We start from the raw sequence: 17,687 nt of genomic DNA, 5'->3' as shown, positions 1-17,687 counted from the left end.
ATTAGAGGAAGAATTGCATTTTATTCCTGGTCTTTAAATATCCAAACCCATATTTTTTCCTAAGGTTCCAATCCCTCTGGAATATAATTTTCCTACACTTTGTATTTTGAACTTCATAAGAATATAGCAAAGAAATGGCCAAACACACTGAGTCAAAAAGGAAAAAAATAAAATAAAACAAAAAAATATATATTGTTCCTTAGTTGATTTTAGGGAAAGCAATTAGGTAAACTCTATATGATTATATTAAATTATATTATGATATACACATTAAATTATATTATGATTATAGTAACATCGTGGCTGTCTGAGCAAGAATCTCTTAAGATCACCTGAATGTCTGACATGTTTTTGTAATTTTCACAATGGAAAAGAAATAGTGTCTGGATGGTAGTCTTTCTTGACAAGCTCACACAGAAAATGGTACCTCTTATTTTATTTTTGACTAGGCATAAAGTTAATTGTGATACCTATGGTGTAAAAGCAACTGAAAATATTTAGGTCTTTTACATAATGATAATTATGTAATTCTTATTGTTGGTACAAAAATATTTTCCTAATGCATTGCATAAACTGAGAAGGTGATCTCCTCATTATAATAACCATACTGCAGTTCTGCATAGCATCTGTCATTCAAGACTGTCTATACCTGACTGTTATAACTATAAATAATCATGCCAAGCTATGACTAACTGGATCCAGCTGTATCTCTCTGAAGTAGCATCAGGATATTATTTTATTGGTGGTTAAGTATATTAAAGATGGCAAAAGCTGTTCAGAAACTTTCTCATAGTGAAATGAATTAGGAGTACCTAGAAGTATTTTATAGGAATCTGTGTCCTGTTCCTTATCATGGAGTACTGAACCATTTTTTCTGTCCTAAAGGGAAACATGGGATTCTCAAATCATCCATCCTTTAAAAAAAATTATACTATATTGTCTTCATTAAACTGGTATAAGAATACAACTTAAAAAGGAAATTCTGCTTTAAGAAAATTTTTTTAAAAAATTTTATTGTTCAAGTATACTTGTTTGCATTTTTCCCCCACCACTCCCCCCTCACCCCACCCATCCCCACCTCCCACCCTCAATCCTACCTACTTTTGGCTTTGTCCATGTGTCCTTTATGCATGGACTCAATTAAAACAAATATGTTTAGCAATTAGGTTAGGAACAATTAATGTTATTGCATTTGAAAGGCAAGTAACAAACTTCCTTTGTGTCAAATTTTTTTTAAAGCAAGAAAAATACATAGACTCCAGAAAAACTTAAGTATGTCCCTAAATTGTGGGAGAACAAGTCAAAATCCAAAAGAAAGAACATATTTGTCATGAGAATTTTAAGAACAATAAGACTGAATTTATGGGCAGGAAATGGGAGATGAAAATAAGAATTTGGAGTCAAGACCTCTGTCTTTTTATGTCATATACTTGAAAAGTACTTCACCCCACTTTGCTTCAGGAAAATGGTAAACATCCTCGCTTCACATATACAAATAAACTCTCTTTGAATTCTCAGCAAATTCTCCCTACCAGTGAGTCTGTTGCTTTGGATTCTAGAGAATGAAATGGTAGGTCACTCAAAGTTTAGCAAAACTAGTCAGCATCCTGACTTAGAGTCCTAAGACTCATCCTGGAAGAGTCAGCATCCATTCCAGAAAGAGATGGACACCGTAAATTTTTGCCCAAACTAAAAAACAGGCTTAGATGCTAATGAAACCCCCTTATGCTCTTTTGAGGTCAGCTCCAAGTCAGCAACCAAGATCACAGCTGTGTAGTAGTATTCTGATCAAGAGCTTCTGTTTAAGACAATGTGGTGAGCTGTTCTATGGAACGGATTGTAAAGCCATTTCTCAGAGCTGTCCTTGCTCAACACTGCAAACGTGATATGCCAACAGATTACCTTCCTAGCACATTCTAAATCCTCAGCCATCTGGCTGGCTTGCTACTTCCTGAGCATGAAATGAACTTTTACATCTCTAGGCCTTTGCTTATCTTCCTCATTGCAGGCTCAAATTATTGCATCTTTCTTAGCATAGGCTACCCATACCCACCTCTCTCTATCCAAATCCATCTTTTTTTTTAATTAAACTGTTATTTCTTATTTTCCCAAAGAAAACAAACCCATCCTGATTCTCTGCTGTACTACCATATACATATGTTCCTGTTTTTCCTCTCTCAGCCATTCCTTCACTGATTTGCCATGTACCAATAATCCTAGTTAGAAACTATGGTTAATGGACGAGATGGACCCACTACACCTACACTAGAGTTATTTATGCTTACCACTTCTTTGACATTTATCTTTCAACTGTCACCTATGTGTTTGTTTCTCCCATATCTTTAAAAATTCTCTATCTTGAAAAATCCCCTTGTTCATATGTAAACTCTTTCTACCAATGTAGTCATCACTCAGAATCAAACTTGAAGATCATTCCAGCTATGCTCTATCGGACACATAGATAAACCTGTTCTCTCTCTCTCTCTCTCTCTCTCTTTTAATAAATTCTATGCTGATCTTTCACTGTTAATTAGCTATACCCAAGAATCAAGACATTTTAGGGCTCAAAGGAATTTTAAAGATGGCCTCCAATATTCTCATCTAACAAAGGAAAACAGAGGCATGGGAAGATTAGGTTGAGTAACTTGCTACAATTCATAGGTTATGTTATTAATGAAACCAAGACGAGAACCAAAATTTTCCTTTCTATTCTCACTAACTACATCATCAGTTGGTAGTTGGGTTTCAGGGCATCATTTGTGTGAACAAATAAATCAGCCATCACCTCTGTTTTAAATTTCTTTGCATATTATTTCTGTTGGAAATGGGTCAATATATATATAAACATGACAAATTACATCACATTTGTAGGAGAAAAAACTCACATATCCAGGTAAAATAATCTACATTAATTAGAGTAAAGTTCTAGGAGAATACTATATTGGAAAAATTAATACATTATTTTCTGCGGTGTTATTTTAATGACTATAATTAATCTCATTAAAATAAACAATTTTTCAAAACAGTATCATGCAAAGGGATATTTTAAGCACTTTAATTTCTAAAAGACTAGAAGATGGTAGACATAAATTTAGTCTTTGATAATCTGCAAGTGCCAAAGATATCATTAAGCTATTTGTGGGAAATAAAATGTGAACACTGCAGTAAGATAATGAGCTCTGAATCATCACAATACTTGGTATATGCTGAATCACAAATAATCAAAGAGATAAACCCATTGGAAATAACCAACAAACCCACTCCTTCCTCATAGAATTTACCTTGGTTCACACTGAAAAGACAACTTATTCTTATTTGGAATATTACATTTAGGGCATCAAATGTTCTCTTATGCAATACATAGAAGATAAGAAGTGACTAAATAAAGATAAAAAGCAGTTAATGTATTAGCAACAGAAACTTAACAGAAAGTTTTGTTACAACACTTTTAAGTTCCTTACAGTATACCATCTGCACTATCTATACTGTTCTGAGCCCCAATGCATTCATGCCAAGTCTAACAGATTTCTGTCTGTGGCTCCAGTATTTGATTTCATCAAAGTAAATTTTAAAAAATGTCCAAAACACGACTCATACAGATAACTCAAGTATATGCTAAAGATTTATTTAATTATCTTTTTTAAGATGATATGTATTTATCTTTAGAGAGAGGGGAAGAGAGAGAGGGAGAGAAACATGGATCAGTTGCCTCTCACATGCTCCCAACCACAGACCTGGCCTGCAACCCAGGCTTGTCCCCTGACTGGGTATCAAACTGGTGACCTTTCAGTTTGTGGGACAATGCCCAGCCCACTGAGCCACACCAGCCAGGGCTATTTAATTTTTAATGAAGTGAACCATCAGGCTGGAAAAGGTGGATACAGGAAGAAATAGAGGAGCAGAGGGCAAATAGTCTGTTAGGAAAGATATACTGCATTTAATTCACTAGGAAGTGCCTTTAAAAAAAAAACAAACCTGTAAGACTGGTACCCCACAGCAACAGAATGCCTAAATCCAGCTTGCCTGTTTTTGTAAATATTTTTATTGGAACACAGGCATGCCCAGTCATTTACTAAGACTGCCATAGCTACTATCTACCAGTCTTCCTCTAAGGCACTCACCTGGGGGTCCTTGCAGAGACCTCAAAGAATGGTTTGGAGTAAAAGATATCTTAAATTTTTTGACCTAAATTTAGGGATTTGTCTTGGGAAGGCCAAATTAAAAGGGTTTAAGTATTATTTGAGTAGATTTCATTATTTGATTAAAACACTTTCATATGTGTCTGGAAACAATGAACGATTACAGTTTAGAGTAAGATTTCAACATAATTAAGTAACCACCCCCTCTTTTTTTTTTTAAGACAGGACAAGTCAGAGTCAGCACAAAGCAGGAAACTTTCAGGCTAGATAAAGAATCTCTGCTCTTTGGGCAGATCACAAAAAGAATAATCTTTTATTATCTGTACTTAAGAGCAAACTAAATTGAGCAAAATAAATTCTTCTAAACCAATTTTTTATTCCAACAAAGGGCAAAAAAATAGTTCTAGTTTTGCATTAATATATTTAGCAGTAATTTACTCACATGCACGTATGAAAATTTATCTCCCAATAAGTTCATCTAAACTGAGCAAATTTTACACACATTTCTATACATTTTATTATTTTCAGAATTATTCTTTGTAGACATTATAATTTAAGGCAAATAAATTTTTTTTGTATCTAGAATTCTATTTCAAGTTAAGTTCTGTCCTTCACTCTCTCCTTTCACATTACGGAACAATTTTGATTAAGAGCAAAAATACTCTCCTCTTTGATACACAAAACCATATTTTGGTTAAAGTTCTTTCTTATGATTATTCCTAGTGTAGTCTCAACTGCCCAGACAAGCAATAATTTTAATCAAATTTACTCATATTACAGAGAGAAATTATAATCAGTGTCATAAACAAGCCCTTTAGCAATCCAGCAAAGCTTACATGCTGCATTAAAAGTTCTCCACCGCCAAAAACATACTTTCCACACCTTTGTTGATGGCAAAATCATCGTTAAAATGATCCAAAAATACACTTTATTACTATTAAAATAAAAAGCAAAGATGTCGATGACAATTGGTGACCTGTGTTTCAATATTCTATCTTCCTTAGTAATTACACAGATACTCATAAATTTTTGTTTATTAACTTGATATTAGTCTAAGTTCTAAATTAATAAGTATCTTACAAATTATATTTAAGCTGATACAGTAAAGAAAATAATTACAGCTGAATTAAAAAACTAAGAATAATAATTTAACACATAGCAGAATACATAATTGCATATTTTCTTATGCTTACATAATACAGAGAAGACACATAGCTTATCAGTAAACTAGTATAAGACATTTAGGAAGTTAGCTCTGGCTGGTGTGGTTTAGTGGATTGAGTACCAGCCTGAGAACCAAAGGGTCACAGGTTGGATTCCCAGTCAGGGCACATGGGCCAGGTTCCCAGTAAGGGGTGTGTGAGAGGCAACCACACGCTGATGTTTTCCTCTCTCTCGCCCTTTCCCTCTCTCTAAAAATAAATTAATAAAATCTTAAAAAAACATTTTAGGAAGTTAATATTAACTAGTCTCTTTATTGGAAAATAAAACCAATCTCAAAAAATTAAATTAAATTATGCTTATTCTGCATACTGAAGAAACCAAGAAAAAGGCTTTACCTATTTATTACCTAAATTTATGAAACCAATTCCTCTCTAAAGATTCCCTTTGATTTTTCCACAAAAATGCTTCTGAGCTAGCATTGTCTGTAAGGAATGTTTTTTGTTGTTTTTTCTTTAAAATGTCAGTACATTCAGTGTATTAGAGTTCAGCTTTTTTTATTTTCTTGAAATTCTGGGAAATATTAAATTTTTGCAAGTATTTATTTGCCTCTATAGTTAGAAAATTATGAGACTTTATAATCTAACTTATTGATATACTCTAAAAGTAGACTTTATAATCTAATGGATTGATACACTCTAAAAGTAGAAAAATATTTTATTTTTTATCATAAGCAGTAAAAGGTGTTTCTCAAATGCTCAACCATCAACAGGACTTGAAACTCTAATCCTATCACCTTGGGCACAGGGCATTGGAAAACACAGAACACACATTCCCAAAGGGTCACACACCTGATCAGTGGGGACAGAATATTTTCCACATGGATCTGAGCACACCAGTAGACAAGCAATACAGACCCACTAATGTATTTGTTGTTGGCCAAGAATCTGAAACAACAGAGACTAAACAAAACAGAAAAAAAAAAGAACCAGATTCAAAGAAAACTTAGTCAGAAAAGGTTAAATTCTATTGCTACTGGTGATTCACTCACTCCAGAAGCCTCTTCCTGGGCAACTCAGTTTTACTAGTTCTAGCAGGTGAGCAAAGGGTACTTTTTGAAAAGATGAAAACATGGCTCTTACACAAACAGAGAGAGCACAAGTCGCAGATTTATTTAGCTTATTTAATGAGAGAACCAGTAAGATGGTGTGGACACGGAAAATGTCCAAACCTGTAGAGAATTTTTATTACAGTTAATTTGAGCCAAAAATAATGACAATTGCTGAGAAGCAAGATCTCAAATTCTCTGGGGAATTGCAGTTTTGCAATTGCTCTTATCATTTGAAGTTCTGGAGGGAACAAAGGAAGATTATTTTCCCCAGGCAAGGTGGGGATTAGATTACAGGATAGTTAACAAGATTATGCGCTCTCTTCGGAGTAGTTATCCTTACTTCAAAGGTGTGGTTAACCTAAATGCAAAGAAATAATGGACGGGGTTTGCTTAAGGCAAATATAAACCTTTTGCTAAAGACTCTATATGCCTAAGGCTTGACTACCCATCCTGACTGCCTGGTCAGGAATTTATGGTTGGATCCCCCTGTACTGACTTTCCCATAATGATACAGCTGGTTCAAAAGGGAACTGGAGGAAAGTTTGATATATTTTCTCAAAAAGACACATGAAATCATTTTGTTAAGTGAGAGACAAAGTGTTTAATGTCCAGAAAGACAAGATAACCATAACCTTTGAGATTATTTTTTAGCTAGACAGAAGTCATTTTCAGGTCTCCCAGACATAGATCTATAAACCAATTTATAACTTCATAAATCTGGCCAAATTAATAGTAAATGGCAGGTCACATAAAGGTAATCCCATAGATAATTAAATAATGCTTTGCTGATTCTCTTAGGCCCTGCTAAGGATTTCATTAAAGAGACATTTAGAGTATTTAAATTATTTTCAAACTCATTGATTCTCTTTGGCTCTGTCCAGCCTATTGCTATATTTATCAAAGGCATTCTCCATTTACATTACAGTGTTTTTGATTTATAGCATTTCATTTTGAATCTTTGGATTTTCAACTCTCTGTTTTCTTTACCCAACTGTTCTTGCATATAGTCTATTTTTTTCATTAGATCCCTTGGCATATTAATCATAGCTATTTTAAATTTTCAGTCTAATAGTTCTAAAATTTGTGCTATATCTGAGCCTATCACTTCCCCTTCAGGGTAATAAACCACCTTTCCTTAGGAAGAAAAAAGGTTATGCTGTGGGAGATGCAAATGGCCCCCTCAATGAAGACCTTGACTGCCCATGAACATTTTTGTCTTCATCAATAAATATTTACCTACTTACTCCATTTTTTACTTTTTTCAAACTATATGATAATATATCAGTAGAGTAAGATTTCATCAACAGAGTGGTCCATCATCTATTAACCAAAATTATCCACAAGTAAAAAGATCTCTAGGCCCTTGCTACTCAGTGTGGCCCATTTACCAAAAATGTTCATGGGTGTATTCCTTACTCCCTATTCATGCTTCATAATAAACACTCTAAAACTTAGCAAGGTAAACAAGAAACGTGTTATCTCACAGCTTCTGTGAGTCAGAGTTTGGGCACCAATTAACTGAGTTCCTCTGGCTCAGAGTCTCCTAGCAAAAGTCTGCAATCATCCTGCCAGTTGGGGCGGCAGTCACCTCAAGGCTGAATTCAGGGAGGATCTGCTTCCAAGTGCACCCACACAGCCAGTAGCAGTTAGCAGGCCTAGTTTCTTGCTAGCTGTTGTCCAGAGACATTAGTTCCTTATCATGTAGATCACACAACAGCACACTTCACAGCCTGGCAGATGGCTCTCACCAGAGCAAGTAATGTGCCCCAGACAGGAACCACAGTCTTTCTGTTACTTTTTTCAGCAGTGATGTCCCACCACTTCTCCTTACTGTGTTCCATAGGAACAAGTTCATAGATCAGGTCGCAAACAAGGACAGGGAACTACACAAAGATGTAGAGACCAGGAGAGAGGGGATTTCTTAGGAGACATTGAAGAGGTTGCCTACCTTCACTGGCACTAGCTGGGAACTTGTTAGAAATGCAGGATGACAGACTATTCAAAGAATCTGAATTTGAACAAGATTCCAAACTGATCTGTGTATTAAAGGCTAAGAAGCACTGATCTAGGGAACAAGGCCCATGCACTTTATTGTTTTGGGGAGGATGCTTCCTTGCTTAATTTTACTCATTAGTATATATTAATTTCCAAGAAGAGCAAAGATCAGTTTTTTTTTTTGCAATTCAGTTCTCCCCTACCACTGCAGATAGCGGATTAGAAAGAGAATTGAGAGACTGAGAAAGAGAAAGGGGGCATAATGACTGTTAGAAACCTAGTCTGAACATCAAAAATTACTGAAAGAGAAGATTAAGCATTTGAGTGGGTAGGGATGTGTGGAGCTATAAAAAAAAGGGGGGGGACCGTGATCCTAGTCTTTCAACAACCCTTAAGTGCACTGCTGAGTAACTATGCATTAGAAATGCTGTTTATACTTGATTCTGCTTGGTTCTTTTTATCTAGAGAAGTGTGTAGCATATTTAGAAATCTATCCCTTAAAAATTATAACATAAAAACACAACTACTGAAGTGAGTTTCAAATCTAGACATAAAAAATACTAACGTTGGTATGAATCCTTTATGTTTTCCTCAAATTGTGGTTAGAAGAAAAGACAAAATTACATTAGGCTTTTATTCCTGTATAGAAAAATGCCTTAAGGGGGAAACTGAAAAATCTTTAATATACTTAAGAAAAGTACAGTGGATTTGGGAAGCCTTTATTCAGCACCTTCAGTGGTATATTAGAGCTCCCTCCTACTGGCCTGTATGAGCTGTTTGTTAAATTGTCTGTTTTATGAACTAGTTTTTAATCACAGTCACTTTTCCAACCATTTTGTATTTATATAAACATACAAGTTAATAAGTTATGTGAAAACTAAAGTAATCAATACTCAGAATTCATCACTTGGTAATTATTTTACTGCACTGAGGTTATTCAAAACACTTATTGTTTCTGTAGAGTGAAAATACTGCAGAATGCTGTGCTACCAAAAATCTCCTACCAGCCCTGTGTGTAGTTATATCCCATTGGTAGTGTGAAATTGACCGTGGTAGGAAAATTTACAGCACAGCAATTAGAAAATACTGAAACACAGGACTTGCCTTTTATTTTCTGTCACAAAACAGTGATAGGGAAAATGTTAATAATGCAGATTAGGCTTTAAGGGGGTTGTGTCTTTAGCTATTACTCTACCAGTAGCACACACAAAAAGGGAAATACTCTTCATGTATTCAAAAACTATTATCCAGTTTCACAAAATTGCTCACACCACTGACCAACCAGCAAAGCTTGGACATCGTAATTAGTGCTGCAGGCGAAACAGGTTTCAGTTTAACAAATATAATTTTTACTAGGGTGAAAAACAGTTTAGCAGAAGACCACAAATCAGATTTAATGACAGAAGATTATTGAAAAGAGAGTCAGAGAATTAGGATCAATTCTATTTGTTAAATTGTGGTTGAACTACAGCACCTACAGTTCAGTTTAACAAAAATGAACAAAAGCATTTCATTCCTGAAAATCAATTAGTTGTCTGAAATTTACAATTAGTTATCTGAAATTTACAATTAAAGGTAGGCACTGTATATTTTAGTAGTACTTATAAAGTATATGCTGCACATCTATATCAGTACAATTTCTATCGTGTGCATGTGTGTGTATGTGTGTGTGTGTGTGTGTGTAGTTTCCCAGGGAGCCAGCTGGTAAGCATTTCCCAGCACACGGCTTTGTAGCTTCCATTCCCCCAGTGCAAGCACAGCTAGTGCATATTACAGAGGAGCACATTACCGTATACTTGTCTTCCATGTAAAAAGACTATCTTAAGTTCTAAATTAGAAAAATACCAGTGCAGAAAGAACATTTATTTTTATAACAAATTAGTGGAAACACTTCTTGAGTGGTCTGTGAACTTCTCTGGGACAAAGGTGGGGTGTCTGTTACATTATTCCAAATGAACTTCAGCCCAGGCAATTCCACTTTGCATGTACATAGTGAAAGCACTCGGGGAAACAATTCCACTATATTAGATAGGACGTGGAAAGGGAATTGACTGCATAGGCAACTAAGCATCAGTTGGACCTAAACCCTGATGAGGCAAGACTGAAAATCTCCCTCTGTTACTTTGATAATCAAAGGGCTCATCAGCAGAACTCTGCAGGGCTCATGAGTAGCACTGGTAGCAGGAATTTATGTTTTAGATTCAGAGAAGTCACATGTGTGCCTTTCAAATAAACCAGATGCAGCTTTCTGATGTATCAAAACAACACCCATCAGTCAGCGAGCTTTTTATGTATGTAATTTAATCTTTGGGGAAATTAGTCCTCTACAAGGACTTGGGAAAAGAGTGAACCGTTTTAGTTATTGTTCAGTTCCACATATAAACAACACAAATGAAGGGAGACAAAGCTGACTGAAATAAAAATGGAATCCTCTGTTGCCCAATTAGAAACAAATTTTGCTATACATTTTGAACTGGCTGAGAAAGTGGAGGAAAACTTTGGCAGAATAGCACTGACTTGTTCAGGGCTTCTCTCCTGAAGCATTCCAAACCAAAGAGAGTAGGTGGAAATGTACAATGTTTCCTGAGACAGCACAGAGGCAATAATATCCTTATGGATCCTCTGAGAAAAGCAAGGAGTGCTTTATATAAATAAAGCTATTAATAAGACTGCCGGAAATTCTAAGGATGGGTAGGCAGAAAATCTCCTGTGATCATCAAATTGAGGATGTGGTCAATTTGAAGAAATTGCAAATTTGGACACAATGAGGTTCGGTAAAGTGAACACGCACATGAACTGAGATAAACTGCTGGAAAAACAATATTCCAAGCATTTTTTAAACAGCTCCTTCACTTAGTATATACAGATGCTTTTGATGTTTTTTGTATATTTAGAAATAAATATGGCTAGAACAGAGAGCTTCCACCAATTACATAGCTGAAAAAAAAAATGTTGATTGGTTGCCTCTAATTTGAAAGTAGGATTAGAGCATCACATTAAAAGGCAAGTCTAATCAGTTTTCCTTTCTACTTGTACATTATTATGGACTGGCTTGCAAAGTAGTCTTTTTCCCTTCTCATTCATATTACAGCTTGCTGGACATTTGAGATTTAGGTCATGGACATCATGGACTTTGCAGTTGGACAGGATAACTAAGAGAGATGGCTTGCTTTTACCTCGTTAGTCAAGTCTCATCAATAAAAGGATAAAAATAGTGAAGGAGAGCTTTGAAAGAGATATAAGAACACAGTGCTGTCCAAGCCTGTGGTATGACAAAATAGAGTGAATAATGTCCTTATTTGAAAATATAGCTCTGCAGTTCATGTGCATATACCAGTTAATGTATAGGCATATTACAGAGGATATATATGTTTATCTTGGGGCAGAATACAATATGATTTTTATTTAAACCCAAATGGTGAGAGCTAAAATTACAATTACCACAGGTGATTGTCATTCACATAGAGCCCAAACTTCTGGCTGTGGCCCTGAGTATCAGCTAAATCTTTTGCTGGAGACACTGAGCAGCAAAATTGATACAACTTGTTTTCTCTATAACTTGCAGAATTTTCTCATAGCAGAGAACAATTTAGTAATCAAATGGCCATGGGAAAGACGAAGAATCAGAGACAGTGTCAGAGTGGAGGGAAATACTGAGGTGACCAGATCTGCAGAATCTGCTTATCAAATAACACCTTACCACCAAAGGCAGACAAAAGGCGTAGCTGGGTTCCTCAGCCAATTAAGTCTTCACTATTGCGTAGCAGTAAGACTGCTTTACTACGTCCACTGAATCCACTGCAGCTCACATAAAACACCACGAATTTGTTTTCAGGTCCTATGTGCCTGGCAGCTTTGCCCAAAGGCCACATAGGTGGACAGAGGCAGCGACAGGGGCAGTCCAGAACCCTGCACCATACTCCTCACATGCCACCACAAAACAAGTTGACTTGTTGATTCTCTTATTAATTGAAAATTTGACTGCATTCTCTGTCTTTGATTCAATTGAGCCAGTTCATAACCTTGTATTTTCTCAGTATTAAAATGGTAGTCTGGAAGAAAACATAGATCCAAAAAAGTGTATTATTAAGAACATATGTTCTTTCCAGACCCCTCATTTCAAGCTCTACCATAGACCCAATTCATACCCAACTGTTTAAAAATGAAATGCAATTTCAGCATTTATTCAGTCTAGAGTACAAAGACCTGTTATGCTACAGCCCTGAAGCATGAGAGACTTAAGTATGAAGATGAACCATGTTTCAACATCGGTAAGGGCCAGAGTGGGGGAGAGTGAACAGGAGAAGAGGAAAGGACATCCACATCTCTTTGGATCAATTAGTACAAACCATTTTTTTTTGTAAATATCCTACTTGTTTGTGTATTCCCTTTGTTTAACTCATTTCACCAAGTGTTTACAGAACACCTGTGCCGTGCTAGGTTATCACCTCAGAACAAACACAGCAATGTTTGGAGTGTGATTCATACCTTAAAGTCCACTTCCTTTCAGAGATACTATCTCCTAATCTGTGTATTAAAAATAGGAATTACCTTGCACCAGTTTCTCAGTGTTTGAATCCTATGAATGAATAGGAGTGGGACAGCATGCTGGGAATGCTTCAGTGCGCAAGTACTCTGTCCGGAAACTCTCCTTCCTTCCTCTCAAGTCACATTTCAGCAGCCCACAGCAAAACCCAAGGCGGGGCTTTCCTGATGGATGGCCTAATCTGAAGCAATTATTTAGCCTTGAGTAAGTAATATGCCAAGCACTCTTGTAGGTCTTGGGCACAGAGGGGTGAAGAGGATACACTAAGTCCTGAGTACTCTGTGCACATACATACTGATGGGGGAGATGGAAAATTAATAAACAGACAATACACACAATGATGTCAACTAGTCATAAATATTATGAAGGGAGCAAAACACTAGAAATACTGTGTGTGGATTGGATATCATGTCCCCTCTCCAAAGTGGGGACACAAATGCAGACCATAAGGAGTAAAGCCACAGGACCTTACAAAGCCTCAAGTGAAAGAACAGCACAGTTCCCTGCCAACAGGGCAAGTCTACCCTCTCTTTCCTTCCTTCCTTTCTTTTTTTTTAAAGTCTACCACCTTCTTAATCAATCACCAGACTTTATAAGGACTGACATGAATAATATTGAGGAAAGGTGGGGCAGCTACTGGAGACAGAGGTGACATTGTGATTTAGTCCTGGGGTGGATTGCTCATACTTTCAAGGTTCATCAGTAGTAGCATAACCACACCTTAGTATTGGAGAAAGCAGCAAGTATGGAGCAAGCAGCCTGGAGCTCCAGGAAATGGACAGGCAGCCGTGTGAACTGGCTGGCCCAGTGCTCCCATAGCGGGAAGCTGTTTACTCTCCCACCACCCTGAGGACAGAGGACAGAGAGTTAGACACAGTGACTCTGTAATCATTATCAGCCAGATCAACATGTTCCAACTGTCGTCAGTTTTTTCTCCAGCAGTGGTTCAATGGCCTTTGAATGTTTGCTTTCAGAAGAAAAGAATTTTTTTATTTAAATAAATCATTCACAGTCAAAGGAAGCTTTTGTTACTTCATAGTCTACTCCCCTCTTATTCATATTGTGCAATATTTTTTTAGAGAGTGGAAGGGAGGGAGAAAGGGACAGAGACATCTATTAGTTTCCTCCTGCATGTGCCCCAGTGGGGACCAGATCCGCAACCCAGGCATGTGGCCTGACCAGAAATCAAACTGGTCACCTTTCGCTTTGTGGGATGATGCTCAACCAACTGAGTCACACCAGGCAGGGCAATATTGTACAACAAAATTTTTAAAAATTGTATTTGATACAGCCACTGTGTGACTCAGACAATATTGCTGAAAAATTCTTAACAGCTGAACTTTTCAGAATAGGCATAATCCTAAAATGACTATTTCTAAAAAAACAAAATCAGCCAATGCTTAGGACACACATGAAGAGATGGAAGAAGATTTGGAGCCATGTCTTCTTTCTAAAAGAAACTTCAAATGTAGTTGATGATACAACAATAGGTAGCAATATAATACAGTACAAAATTAAGCTATACACTGAAATCCAAACTAAAAGGACTGCAGAGAACGCTGGAGCCAGCAAGCAGGCTTGATGGAAGTCTAGGACTTCAATAATGGAGAGGATTTATAGAGGAAGAGAGTAAAATATTTCAAGTCAGGGGAACAACAGGGAATACACCCAGAGCTGAGCACGAGCCAGAGTATTTCCATGGGACAGGGTAGAAATGTGAACAAGGGCAGCTGTGGTTCATTTGGGGACCACTTGGGAAATGACCACATTTATATGGAACCATGACTGCAGTGGGCACAGTGATCTTTATCAGCTACAGATGCCTAACTGAAAAATCTTGTAAGACTTTGGTTCATACTGATTTTCTAGGCCCTTCAGTGGACCTAGGCAAATTGTTGCTGATTTGTAAATATTTGTTGCATTACAGTATCTTGATGGCTCATGGGGTGTATGAGTGAGTTTGGACATAAACTTCCAGAAAGACTCCTTCCCCAACAGGTTACTGCAAGGTCACTGAGATGACACCATAAGTAGAGAAACATCTCAAGATTTACTAGTTTATATCCTTCTGTTAGTGAATGCCTCAGCCAGGAATGATTTTCACTGGTTACCTTCCAGAGAATATATTTTCACTGCTTTTTTTCCAGTGAAAATGAAATCACTAGGCACTTTATTGAATATCCTAGCAAAATTAAGGGTTTTAAATTGGACTTTGTGCATTTTGTGTTTATGCATATATGTATTCTAACATGTAATCTTACTTGTTTGAAGGCATTGGTAGAAATTTCATCCCTCCTAATTTTTGTTCATCACATTCACTAAATCCAAAGTTTTCCTTCAGTTATGAATTAACTCTTCACCAGGAACTATTTCTACAAAAATGAATGCACACACTTGAAGACAATGGGCTCCTTTCTCCCTTGTGGGTTGAATCACTCACAACTGAGTGCCTTTGATAATTCTAGAAACCCACAAATCTGAATTAGCTATGGATCTTAGGGAGAGAATTAGCAAAACCCAGCCTCATGGGTTAAAGGAAGACTCCAACAGAAAAGACAGGAAACCATATGAGTGTGACTTGGACTGCTAGTGGCCAGACATGCCCCTGCCTCCCAGTCCAGGCACTGAAGTCTGGAGGAGCCCAACTTCTCCAACTCCAGTGACTATGAAGGGCACCCTGAGTGTTGGCACAGCCTCCCTTTCCCACCTTCCCCAGAAATGCGACGTCTTTGATGTCAAGAAATGTTCCCACTGAAGTGCAGGATCTAGAAAGATATTCTGCTTTGTGGCTTTGAAGACCTATTTCCCCAAAGTAACTTAGAACTATCAGAAGAAATACATACCTAGAAGGCACCTAGGGGAGTTTTAGAACCTTCTCAGAGAATCATATCCCAGTTTTGGTTGGGGCTGCCCCTGATATATCTGAAGCAAATAGACAGATCTACAGAAAATATCTGCACACTTCATCTTGTGAGGTAGATCAGCCTAGTATATTGGTAGTCTCATGGATTCAGGGAATATTACAGCAATTTGGCTCCTCTTAGACATAAATTCAGCAATATTATGTCAATACAGCCACAAAGAAAACAGATCTATTCTGTACTCTTAACCCTTCTTTTTCTTCATCTGTAAAATGGGGATGAAAATAATAATACCTGTGGTACAGAGTTGCTATAATGAATGTCGAGCTTTTTTAATAATGCTGTCACATTGTCACTCAAAAAATAGAAGCTGCTACATGGATGGTATGATGATTCCTTAATTCCAGACATTTCTCTTCTCCTTACCTCTCAGCATCCACATACATATTCCCAAGTAAACTTGGATAAATGACTGAATCAGGCCAGAGAGAGAATACATTTTTTAGCTGAGAACCTGACATTCAATACAGTATTTCCAGGCCTTTTGATCAGGGATTCATCCAGAGTTTTGTTGTCCCTTTTGCAGCCCAATGTGTCTGGCAGGAAGTGAGTTCTTTATGACTCCTACCATTGGTCGGCAGTTTTCAAAACATCCTGAGATGAAGTGAATTTAGTCTATGAACTTAAAATTACAGACTGAATAAGACTGAACCCAATTGAGTTTTGGGTCTTTCAGGAATGTTAACTAACTAGAATTTCTTTCTCTCTCTCTCTTCTCCATAGGTTAATCTCAGAGCCACAGATGTCAGGCTCATGCGCCAGTTGCTCATTATCAATGAGAGCATTGAGTCCATCAAGTGGATGATTGAAGAGAAAGCCACCATCACGAGCCGAGGCAGCAGTCTCAGCGGCAGCCTGTGCAGTCTATTGGAGAGTCAGAGCACCTCCTTCCACGGCAGCTACAACAGCCTACATGACGGCAGTGATGGGCTGGATGGCATCTCTGTGGGGAGCTATCTGGACACTTTGGCAGATGATGTCCCAGGCCATCAGACCCCATCGGACTTGGACCAGTTCAGCGATAGCTCCATAATAGATGACTCCCAGGCACTGCACAAGCATCCCAAATTGGATTCTGAATACTACTGCTTTGGCTAATGACCCAGTTTTTTGCATGGGATTGGTGTGCAATTAACTAGTATTTATCTTTCTTCTCTGCTGCTATATTTTTGGTGTGACTTTTTTTACATGACAACCTTTAAAAAAGAAGCATATTTTGAAACTGCTTAATATTTCTGTTGCTCCTAACATTTCTCATCTGGACTGATTTATCTTTCTTTCCTACATTTCTATTTTTATTTATTACAATGATTTTTCTCCCTTCTTTTACAGTGGCACAGATAAAGTAGGGGGGAAGAATAAGCAATAATTATGTTTTTGCTTTTGTTTTCAGAGCAAGGGGTCAGGGATTACATCAAAAACTTTGCTAAATTTTACAATAAACCAAAGTCTGATAACAGCTAATTTTGTTGCTTGTGTTCTTAATTCACTCAAAGTTTTATTGTCTTTGAAGATAAAGATGTTTATTATTGTGTGTACAGTAGACTGAACACAATGCTTTGGGACCAAGTTAGCCATTGTTTCTAGTTCCCAACCTCCTAGCATAAAAATCAACAATACTCTTAGTCACACACTTCTTAAGGCAATCATTTGGTAGCCCCAACTATATGCAGTCAGTTCACCTTTGTGTTTATATAGTAGATCAGCATTGTCTCATCAGTGATTCTAACTGAAACCATAGACTATGTTTTGTGATAATATTTGACCTCCCAAATTTCAGAGATAATTAAGATCATGTATGATGGTGATTAGAG

The 17,687-nt window shown here is 37.0% G+C and overlaps 1 protein-coding gene across 1 annotated transcript in view; it reads left to right on the top strand.

The window, feature by feature from the left end:
• LURAP1L (leucine rich adaptor protein 1 like) overlaps positions 1 to 17,337 on the top strand; it is a 44,216-nt gene extending 26,879 nt beyond the window's left edge. Inside the window, exon 2 of the mRNA XM_028516093.2 lies at positions 16,597 to 17,337. Coding sequence (XP_028371894.1) covers positions 16,597 to 16,971 — 375 coding nt within the window. The 3' untranslated portion in view covers positions 16,972 to 17,337. The remainder of the gene's footprint in view (positions 1 to 16,596) is intronic.
• The last annotated feature ends 350 nt before the right edge of the window (positions 17,338 to 17,687 follow it).

The sequence above is a fragment of the Phyllostomus discolor genome, chromosome 3 (genome assembly GCF_004126475.2).
Source record: "Phyllostomus discolor isolate MPI-MPIP mPhyDis1 chromosome 3, mPhyDis1.pri.v3, whole genome shotgun sequence".
NCBI classification, from domain to species: Eukaryota; Metazoa; Chordata; class Mammalia; order Chiroptera; family Phyllostomidae; genus Phyllostomus; species Phyllostomus discolor.
This window is presented reverse-complemented; position numbering and strand designations above follow the sequence as displayed.